This window comes from Lynx canadensis, chromosome B3 (assembly GCF_007474595.2).
Source record: "Lynx canadensis isolate LIC74 chromosome B3, mLynCan4.pri.v2, whole genome shotgun sequence".
Lineage (NCBI taxonomy): Eukaryota > Metazoa > Chordata > Mammalia > Carnivora > Felidae > Lynx > Lynx canadensis.
The window spans coordinates 73,993,247-74,004,178 of record NC_044308.2 but is presented as its reverse complement, the minus strand read 5'-3'; the positions used below and the strand labels follow the sequence as shown (position 1 = coordinate 74,004,178).

At 52.2% G+C, this 10,932-nt stretch overlaps 1 protein-coding gene across 8 annotated transcripts; it reads right to left on the bottom strand.

Moving 5' to 3' along the window:
* Positions 1-607: 607 nt before the first annotated feature.
* LOC115516277 (dehydrogenase/reductase SDR family member 2, mitochondrial-like) lies at positions 608-7,421 on the bottom strand. 8 transcript variants are annotated; one of them, XM_032593483.1, is made up of 8 exons: positions 7,248-7,421; positions 6,902-7,079; positions 6,267-6,368; positions 3,311-3,381; positions 2,197-2,248; positions 1,556-1,690; positions 1,248-1,303; positions 608-1,002 (listed from the first exon to the last, which is right to left on the bottom strand). In XM_032593483.1, exons 1-8 carry the CDS (start codon positions 7,385-7,387, stop codon positions 891-893), a joined length of 846 nt encoding a protein of 281 aa, XP_032449374.1. In that variant the 5' UTR covers positions 7,388-7,421; the 3' UTR covers positions 608-890. The 8 variants fall into 8 exon arrangements, with proteins under 8 accessions (XP_032449374.1, XP_032449371.1, XP_032449375.1 ...); XM_032593480.1 differs by having other exon boundaries at positions 1,248-1,288; positions 1,515-1,690; positions 2,197-2,245; XM_032593484.1 differs by having other exon boundaries at positions 2,197-2,245.
* Between the last annotated feature and the right edge of the window lie 3,511 nt (positions 7,422-10,932).

Sequence of the window (10,932 nt, the reverse complement as noted above, 5' to 3'; positions counted from 1 at the left end):
AGCCTTGTCTCAGGCCCTCGCTTAGGCACCCCTTATGGATGGCAAGAGAGGAAGAGAGGCGTTCTCAGTGCCACTGTTCCTCCCCAACTCTGCTGAGCCTTGGACATGTACACAAAGTAGGATGGTGCCCATGAACATGACTCAGGACAATAAAAAGAACCTTTGCCAAGAGGAGACAACCTTAAGAAGAACTTCACACTGACTTCTCTCTTTTGTCTAAATTAGAAGTTCTCAACCTGGAATCGTACGCAAGATTTGGTGGGACTTTTTTCTTCGGGTCTCAAAGGCCTGTATGGCCCAGAAAACATTAAGAACCACTAGCCTGGAGAATCCAGACGGGAGTTCCAGAATTCTCCCACTCCCTCCCGCCACTCCCACTACTCCCACCAGCCTGCTCAGAGAACGGAGCAGAGCCTGCTGTGAACACTCACTGACCACCACCATGGGTCTGTGAACGCGCTCAGGCAGAAGTCAGGAGACAGGAGAGGCCTGTCCTCAGCCTCATTCCCCTTGGCTCTGCCCTTACCAGGAGTTTCCAGGCTCGAGGATAAATTTGAGTTTATTCTGGGGAAAAAAAATGTTTAAAGCACAAGAGGCAGAGAGAAGAAGCCAGCATACATCAGGGGCCTGCTGCCAGAGGAGTCTCTGTTCCTTTCCCTTACGGTTCCTCTGAAGTGCCAGCCCCATGAACTCAGTCAGCTCCACAGCCCCACACCAAGAACCCACATGTTGGTCGAATCACAGCAGCTAAATCAACAATAGTCACGCAGATGAGAATACTGGGGGTCCTTCCTTGAGCCTGGCACAAACAAGCCCCCAGCTTTATTGTCTGGCAGAGCTTCAGACCTTCATGAGCCCCAGGCTCCTAGGCCCAGACCCCCTTAGCTCCATCAGAGACGAGAGGAGAAGCCGGCCACCGCGATGTTCTCGCCGGTGATGTAGCTGGCGTCTGGAGAGCACAGGAAGGACACAAGTCCTGCGCAGTCCTCAGGCTGCCCAATCCTGGACAGAAGGAGGACAGAACACATGTCAATGATCTCAGACTCTGGTTTTGCTGCTCTGGTGGGAGTGGACTCCAAGAGGGGACAGGGTGGACCCGGCAGGCTACTTGCATCCTCCAGGGCTCTGCAGAAACCAGACTTCAGCTAAAGGAATGACCAGTGCCCAGGGAGGGGTCAGCTAGTGAGATAGTCCAGCCCCTCCTCCCCAACTGTACCCAGATTACTGAAGTTCCAAACCCAACTTGCCTCTGCACTTTGTGATCTTCCTTGAAGTTGTTCCAGAAAACCTCATTCTTGTACACCTGGGCAAAGAGAAAACATGAAAGAGTCAGTGCTAGCTAAAACAAGGAGATGAGCAAGGACCAAGGTGATCCCATAGCAGATTTGCCTTTCTCAGGGGAGAGGGACTGAGTCATGGCTGAATTCAGAGGACAGCAAGGACCTCAGCTGTTAAGGATGCTGATCTGAGGCTCCAGTCACTCCTTCATCACTTAGTCATTGGGGAGGTTTCGCCAAGCCAGGCTGAGAAATGGAGGACATGCCCCAGTCCTCACCACTTTGCTGAAGTCAGTCTTGATTACTCCTGGAACCAGGCAGTTCACCCGGATGCCCTTGGGGGCCAGCTCCAATGACAGTGTCCTGGTGAGGCCCAGCAGGGCCGTCTTACTGATGTTGTAGGGACCCAGCTCCTGGGAAGGGAATCAAGATAGTGATTAGGATATTGGGAAGCAGGGGCACCTGGGCAGCTCAGTCGGTTAAGTGTCCGACTCTTGGCTTCGGCCCAGGTCATGATCTCATGGTTCATGGGTTTGAGCCCCACATTGGGGCCTGTGCTGACAGTGCAGAACCTGCTTGGGATTCTCTCTCTCTTCCCCTCCCACACTGTCTCTCTCAAAATGAATAAGTAAACTTAAAAAAAATTTTTTTTAAAGGATATAGGGAAGCAGAGGAACACATCAGTTGGATTTCTCTCCTACAGATGATCCCACCCTGGCCCAAGCACAGAACTCAGACACACTCTCCCCAGCCTGGTCTGAGAACAGAAGCTGGATCTGAGGGACCCAGCAGCCACATGGGCATCAGCTCAGCCTAGGGCAGCAGGAGTAAAGTGTGGGTCTATCCCAAACGTTGTCCCTGTGGCGTTGTGGGGACCCCTTCCCCTAATCCTACCAGGAGCACATAAGCAACAACTCACCACATGTGGTACATATGCTGAAATGGAGGAGACCAGGATGACCGCCCCACTCCTGAGAGGAAACAGACACAGGGGAGACAGGAAACCAATAACTTACCACGGACTTAGGTGCCACTATTATTTTTAAAAGATAAAAATTTATAATTATAACATTTTAATGATTATAGTCATTGAATAATGCAGTCCTCACAACAGCCATACAGTTCCTATTATTATCCCCATTTTCCAGCTGAGCAAACAGAGGCTCAGCAGGGCTTAGCAACAGAGCCAATAAGTGGCAGAGCTGGGACTCCAACCCTATCTCTCTCTGACCCAATGTCTCTACTTCAAACCATTACACTCTTCTGCCTATCCCTGGGGTAGTGAAGAACAGACAGCCAGGTGCTTGGGAAAGGGGGCAGAGTGGCCTTGGTGACAGTGAATGCCTATCAATGGGCGGCCTCTGACAAGTAGATGGGGCCGGAAGAGACAAGAAATGAGAGTCAGGAATTTTTCCTTCTATCCAAGACAGTCCCCAGGCCAGTTCCTGAAGGGTATGTCTGCATGGAGGACATACTGGAGGAGTAGCTACATGCTGAGGGAGGTGGTGGCCCAAGTCCCGAACCTCAGACCCCTGAGACTATGTGTGGAGTGCAGTCAGATATGCAGGACCTAGAACAGGTCCTGCCTAGAACAGCAGGCTCCCTGGAGACTGAGAAGCAGGGAGTGAGGAGGGGCGTGGGATGGACCTCTCCCTGCTGGGAGCAAAGGGGCAGACCCTGTCCCAGACTGTAAGCTGGTGAAAAGGCATTGTCCAGCTGTGAGAGAATCAGAGTAGGTGAGGGTGAAAATGACCTGCCCAAGGCTAAGGAGCTAAAAGCACAGCCCTTTCCCAAACATGGTGATGTCAAGGCCAACGAGAGCATGCCTGAGCCCCTGGACATCACCCTCATCATACAGCCACTAGAATTAGAAACCATAGCTGTACAAAAGGTGAGGCAGAACAGAGGGAGGGGGATGTGGAGGCCTCAGGGACACCTCCTTTGTCCTCCCCTCCCGGCTATGGCCTCATGTTCTCTAGACTCAATTCATGCCCTGGCTCCCCACCAGTCCCCACCCCCACCCTGCAACCTACCCCCTCTTCTCCATGTGGGGCAGCAGCTGGCTCAGCATCAGGGCCGGGGCCTTCACATTCACTTCCAGGATCTGAAGTCAGAGCAGAGGCATGGTGGAGGGCAGAGACACATAGTCAGCCCTCAGCCCAGGACCTGTTCTCATAAGACACATGGGGTCCCAGAATTTGTGCGGTAAACCCAGATATGTGCAGATCTGAGATCAGTTCCCCTTCTGATCAGGACAAGAGGTGCTTCCCACTTGCTAATGGTTTAACAGGCAGGCAGGCTAAGTGACAGGCCTGTGAGCAGAGCCCTGAAAATGTGAATTGTTCAGGACTGGGGTGAAGGAAGGCAACGTTCAGGCCTTTTAAAGAAACTGGACTATGTTCTGGTTGTGCAGACAGAAGCTATAAGCAGAGGCCACTGGAAAAAGACTGAAAGTAGAACAGATGGAGGGAATGTAGGTGCTGGGAGCAAAGGAGATTTCTGGAAGAGTTGTCTTTGTCTGTGTTTTTACTTGTTTATGTCCTTGTCTTGTCCCAATAGAATTAAAGGCGTACTCACAATGCAACAGCATAAAACAAATCAAATAGGTATTATGTGTGAAGAAATGGAGAACAGTAAAAAATAAGTGTAGAAAAATAAGAAAAAGCAAGAGTAAGGTTGGTGCCCACAGTTCACAGCATGTGGTAAGGACTGAACATTAGTCTATTATTCGTTCACAAAAATGCAAGCTGTGAGGGCCTACATGCATGCCAGTTTATTGCAAACTTGGCTCCAAGCTTTCCTGCGGCCACCACAAAGAGGGAGACACAACAGAGAATTGCCATTCTGGGAGGTGGGTGCCCACGCTGGGCCTGCCTGCAGCTAAAACCTGGATCTGGGCTCAGACTTAAGGGTCCCTGACCCTCTGTCTGGGAACTCTGTCTGGTGGCACTGGGGACAGAGGAAAAGTATGAGAGGAGCCGACAGGGAAAGATGCAGAAACTGGGCTGGGGGCTAGGCCAGAGTACCAGTTGGGACTAACATGGGAGCAGGATCCCTCCTGTGGGGCACCACCTCGAGTGAGGTCAGTGCGTCTATGTCTCTAGGGAGTGAGGCTGCACATCTGCAATTCCTTCCCACGTTTTCATCCCACACCCAACCACCCCATTGGATGTGGGCAGGAGAAATGCTTCAATGGAGAGCTGCTGAGGCCAGTGTGATGACAAGTTGCCAGTGTTGGGGATGACCCCCAAGACTGTAAGAAGTGGCTCAGATGTCTAAAGGGGGGACCAGCATGAAATCCCCAATAAGAAGGAATTGAGGGTTAGACTAAGGGTATTCCTGGTCATTCTCTGTTCGAAACAGACCCCCGCCACTCCACCGATGTCTGCCCTAAGCTCCATGTATGTCAGGCTGGGTGATGGGCTCAGACAAGGCCACTCCTAGACTTGGCAACCAAACATGAGCCAAGGAAAAGTTACAGCCCCTCCCGGGCTGAAGAGGACTGCTGTCTTAGAAAATCGGGTAGAGTATCTCTGAGTGCCTCGAAGTCCTGAGTATAGACTGTGGGCCTGAGAAGGATGGGTGCTGGAGAGTCCTCAGGCAGGAGAAGGGTGGAGGAGAGGCGGTGGAATGGGAGATGAGAGATTTCCCAACCAGCTGGAGAAAACGGGGGTCTGCCTGGGGAGACGCTCAAACCGGCCCAGGGATAAGGTGAACAAGAAGGAACTCCCAGGACACCTGCTGAAAACCGCATGCAGATAGAGCAGCAGGTCAATGTCACACTCGTTTTGTAACCATTTCACCTCTGAGGTGGTGGCGGATGTGACTGGAGATGACTCCTGCCCAGTGGGGCAGACGGCTTGTGGACTAGCAAGACCTTGGAAAACAGGGTAGCGGCAGAGAAAGTAAGGCTGGGCGGTGGGCAAGTGCGCTCGGCTTCAGGAGAGAAGATTTGAAACGGGTTCTGAGAAAAAGAGAGTCATGATCCCATGACCTAAGACACTATAAGGGAGTATGACTCAGGAGGGTTAGGAGATGGTCAGCCATGCAGTCCCAGCCACCTAATCACAAATGGTCGTTCGGCAGCATCAGGAATCTGAGGAGCCTGGGGAGGCTGCTAGCAGCGGCTGCAGGGAGCTCAGATTTCAGGCCATCTCTGAGGATGGAGGAAAGGGCAAGCCACCAAGGGCAGATGCACAGGAGAGGTGGCTCGAGAACGATGTCTACAGAGCGCGGATTGCTGGGGAAGGCAGAAGGGAATGCTCTGGCCAGTGCTTGGTAGGGAGGGGGGTGCTAACAAGGTGATTTCATTGCAGTTCGTCTTGTCTGACAGACTCAGGAACCAAAGACAGGAGTGAATGGAACAGAAGTCATAGGATAACAAGGCCCAAAATGGACCTCAAGACATTTTGCAAGGCCTCTTCTGGACCCTGTGGCTCAGGTGGCAGGATCATTAGGTGGACGCGGTGGGTTGGAATGTCTGAGCTCATAGGAAGCCAGTGGCCAGGCCCAGGCCTGACAGGTGTAGCAGGTTCATCTGAGGGACAGTAAGGAAGCCTCATCTAGGAAGGGTGAAGAAAGAATCTCAGCGGCAGGTACAGGTCACCAAAAAGGAGCAAAATCACCAAAAAAAAAAAAGGAAAATATATCTGCTGTTGACAAAGAGCAGAGACCTTACTATTCTTGACTCTTACCAAAAGCAGAGACCTACCCCCACAGCTGTAAAGCTAGAGCCTGGAACCGTGCCTGGCACATAGCAAACCCTCAGTAAATATTTGCTAAATGAATAAATGCAAAAAGGATGGGAAGAGAAAAGATGGCAGAAAGAATGTAGGAAGCCACTTTAAAAACACACAGATTGGAAAGGAGCACCACAGCACACTCCAGGGGACAAGTGGTCAGTGTCTGTTTTTACAGTAACTTTGGGAGGGGGGGCTCAACCAGGGAGCACTTCAGACCCTCTGCCAGCTCCCCCCAGCGGCCTCTCACCTTGTCCCACACCTGCTCACTGGCCCCCAGGGTGCTTCCCACCAGCGGGTTGACACCTGCACTGCACACCAGGAAGTCGAGACCCCCACAGTGCTCCACGACCTGGGGGAAAGAGTGACATGAAGGGCATAAGTGTGGAGATGGCCCGAGGAAGCCTCACCCGCCCGGCACTGCTGCCAGGTGCACAGGGCATTGAGACAACACTTGCTAATTAGATACTGTCTCAACCAGGAATGGTCACAAAGCCAGTGTGAGAACCAAACACTGGTGAAGGCAATGCCCTAGGTAGGCCCAAGGACGGGCTCTGCAGAGCTGAGGGCCTCAGGAGAGGAAGGTCTGTCTTCTCCAGGAATCCGTCTATATACCCGGGATGGGGAATCCCTTTAGATTCCTCCTCAACCACAGTTCTCCAGGTGGGGGTGGGGGTGAGGGTCCTTTCACGAACGAGCCACTTTCCAGAAAGCCAGCGTGAACAATGAGGCCTACCCGCTTAGACCATGAACAATCCTGGTTTCAAGACTGTTGCAGGGCCTCCCAACCCCGATCCGGGTGTCTGCCCCACCCAGGGCTGAGCAAAGTGGGAAAGGCTCTGTGCACTCTCCTCCCTATGTCCTTCCACCCCTGTGGCCCCTCACCGTGGCCACCAGTCGCTCCCGGTCCTCGGCCTTCCCCACGCGGCACACGGTGCCCACCACGCTCAGCCCCTCCCCCTGCAGCGCCGCCACTGCCCGGTCTACGTTCTGCTGCTTCCGGCTGCTGACCACCACGTGGGCCCCGTCCCGGGCCAGGCGCCTGGCAATGGCAAAGCCGATCCTGTGGCAGAAATGGAGGGAACAAGACAGCCTCAGCCTCTTGCCACCGTGGTCCCTCGACCCACGGAAACCAATAAGGCTGTGTCCTAATCTACAACCCTGAGGTCTCTCTGTGGAAGCGAAAATCCTTGTGAGGGGTCAAGACCCATAGGGCAATCAGGGCACTTACCCATCAGTGGACCCCGTGACCACGGCCACCCGATTGGCCAGGATGCCCTTTTGGCCTATCCCCCTGCTGGTCATGCGCACAGAGAGTCCAGCACAGGAAGGGAACAAGCCTCTGTGGATGCAGGCCACTGTTGGGAGCATGGAGGCCAGTTCCTGTCTCTGCTTCCTGCTGAACTTGGCCCTGGAGGAGAGAATCAACTTCAACTATCACTGATGCCATTAGTGAGCGTGATGGCAATCTACCTCCAGCTCCTTCAGACAGACAAGGCCAGCAGCAGAGAGCCAGAGAGAGTCGAGCTAGTCAGGGTGAATTTCAAACACGTGAGCCTCAGGTCAGGCAAACTCTGTGAAAATTCTCTATTTATAAAACAGGCAAATTAGAGTGTGAGACCCACCATTCAGCAGACAGGGTTATCTTCCCATTCATTCCACGACCAAGCACTGAGCACTTGCAACATGCCAGAGAAAGTAGACCAAGGTTCTGAGCGCCTGCATAACGTCCTCACCAGGCTGTGCTGAAGTGAAGCTAATTGCATAGAGGCTGTGAGGAGCCTGAGACAGACAAGGCAGCCCCACACCAGGCTGCAGGGTGCAGACCCATGCCCTCATGACACCCTCAGGAAGGAAAGGGGTAGGCCTTTCGAAAGTGTGGGTAGGGGTAGGTCTGCACAAGTGTGAAGGCAGGGTGAGGACCTGGCGTGGGAGACTCACATATGCAGACACTGTCTATGAACTGGAAATACAGGAGAGATGCTTGTGTAGGGGATCCTCTTTCGCCAAGACCCCAAATTTCCCAGCTCCACATCAATGTGAGCCCAGAGGCCCCTGCCTCCCCCCAGTGTGAGATTCCCATTTGCCTGCCCAGGAGCCCTGTGGGGTCCCGAATCTAGGAGTGTGATCTGTTTCCTGCAGAGGCGGGAGGGAAGGAATGGTTGGAGAAAAGGGTCACTGAGGATACACAGCGACTCGGGATGTACTTTTCATGTAAGATAGTGCCAGGAAGCTGAAGAGATGCAGTCTCTGGCAGCTTGGACTGCAGGGGCCATCAGACACGCACTTTCAGGAGATTCTGGTGTGGGCTGACCGTCTGCAGACCCTCATCTGTTCCAGACCTGCCTTGGCCACTCTAACACCAAGGGACTCCTTGTTACTAAGCAACCCCTGCCATACCTACTGCATCTCCCTTGTTCCTTAGCAACCAACCTTTACATAACCCAGTTCCCTCCAGTTAGGGGTCCTTATCTACAATAACAAATGAATGGGTGCTGCTCAGGAATTAGGGAGAAATTTCAGATTAAATATCAGTCTGTATCAGTGCCATAATGAAGGTAACCAAATGCTCTGCTTTAAGAGAGACAGCCTTGGTTTCAAATTTATGTCTCTTCGGATACCGTATTTCCAAAGACACCCTTTGCAGGTCCTTGACCTCCTCTCCTTTTTGTCCTGGCTGCTGTCATTCTCTTCTCTCTCACATGCTCTCTCTTTTCTGCAAGGTCATACCTACAGCCTTTCCATTCCAGAGGATGAGGGGTTTCAGCTTCTGATTATTCTACTTTTCCTAAACAGGACACCAGATTCTGAACACTGTTATGACCCCTGGGGGACTTCTCTACCCCCAGCTGTGAGCACAGATTAACCCCACCAAGTGTCAAGGGAATTGGTCTCCTTGGCTGGGAGGGCAGCAGGAAAAAGAGGGACTAGAATTTTGTCAGGACGGGCCGCCCCCTGCTGGAAGACCAGAGTTATGGCACATCTGAGATGCTGTTCCCATACCAGCAAGTCCGTGGCTGTCCCCCCTGTTCTACAACAGTCCTTACCAAGCCCTGCTCCTTTCTAAACTTGCCACGAGACGGTTTGCAGGAAAGCTTCCCTACTTGTAGGGAAAAGCAGCTGTGGCCTATTGCAGGTAGAGCATGGAGAAACTGATCAGGCCCCATCTGTCTGTCTTGGTTCCCCTTCCCATTCCATGTCCTTCTTTCCCTGAGACTGAGCAGCTTCCAAGGGTCCAGGCTCCCACTCACTCTGCCCTCATCCCCACTTCTGCTTTCCTCTGGAGCAGTCAGCTGGGCCAGCTAGGCCAGAGTCAACCACAGGTCCCGGGAGCTTAGAGTGGTCTCTGAGCCTGGCACTGCCCACTCTGATGCCCCTTACCATGCTGATCAGTTCAGTTGCCCAGAAGTGGAGGTGGGGAAGCCAAGTGGACACACCCTCAACTCAGTCCCATCTTGGAGATGGATGGCCCTCACCAAAGAGAAAAGGAAAGGGAAAAGCAAAGAAAAGATTAGGGGAGAGCTAGTAGTTAGAAACATTGACAATCAGGAAAGAGAGAGATGAGGGAGATTTCAACAGAAGGTGCATGATTTGGGCAAGTCTGTTCCCCACTCTGGCTCCATCTGCACCTGGGTAAGATGAGGTGCTGAGTTGGGTGGCCCTAAGGGCTCTGATAGCCCCCAAGAGCTTTATTATGAGAATCAAAGAAGAAATAAAGACAGCTGCAGACAGAGCCAGGGAGAAGGAAGCATCAGCACAAAAAATAAAAAAAAGGGTGAAGCTGGGCAGTAGTGGTGACAGGGACCCCAGCCCAGCCAGCCTTACATTGGGCCACATTGTCCCTGCTCTGGTCTTACCTGGCGATGCTCTCGTCGTCGTTCCTGAGTGCAGGTCAGGAGCCCTTCTGCTGTGGAGCCTGCAGCTGACTGAGTGTGAAGATGTGAGGAAACAACAGGCTGAGTTTCAGGCACTGTTACTCCATCTGAAAAACTCAAGGATTCTTGGAATCTACCTTCCTAGAATTATGAAAAGCGGTGATGAGAAAAGTCCTCCCCCACAGCTGGCGAGGAAGCTCCTTGGGAGTGGCTTGAGGGAAAATGCAGGACTTGAATGCCCCTCACGCCATTCTCCAGGAAGCCAATCCTATCAGTCCACCTGTCCCCAGACACTCACACAATAGAAGCAGACAGACCCCAACCTGTGGGGCCTACAGGCTTAGCCGGCTGGGGAGGCAGCACTGGGTACAAAGCCACGAAGATATTTCTACAAGCACAGAGAAGAGACTGCAGGCCTCAGCCCCAAAGCCATGAAACAGGCCCTACTGGCCAGATCAGGGGATCAGGCCCCAGGCACTATACAGGACTGATGGCTGTAGAGTTCTAGATGTACTTTTGTATTCAGGTGTCCACCCACCACCCCAGGCTGTCACCTAGGCCCAAATATTTGAATGAGCACCTACTTCCTGCCAGGCACTGCATTAAGTACTGTGAACACCAAAATAATGAAGGAACAGTCCACCTTGAGAAGCTTACAGTCTAATGGAGAAATTAAACAAATGTAGCGCAGAGTGCTACATGCTAAAATAGAAGTAGGTTGGGAATGCAAACTGGTGTAGCCACTCTGGAAAACAGTATGGAGTTTCCTCAAAAAGTTAAAAATAGAACTACCCTATAACCCAGTAATTGCACTACTAGGTATTTATCCAAGGGATATAGGTGTGCTGTTTTGAAGGGGCACATGCACCCCCATGTTTATAGCAGCACTATCAACAATAGTCAAAGTTTGGAAAGAGCCCAACTGTCCATCGACAGATGAATGGATAAAGATGTGGTATATATATACAATGGAGTATTACCCAGCAATCAAAAAGAATGAAATCTTGCCATTTGCAACTACATGGCTGGAACTAGAGGGTA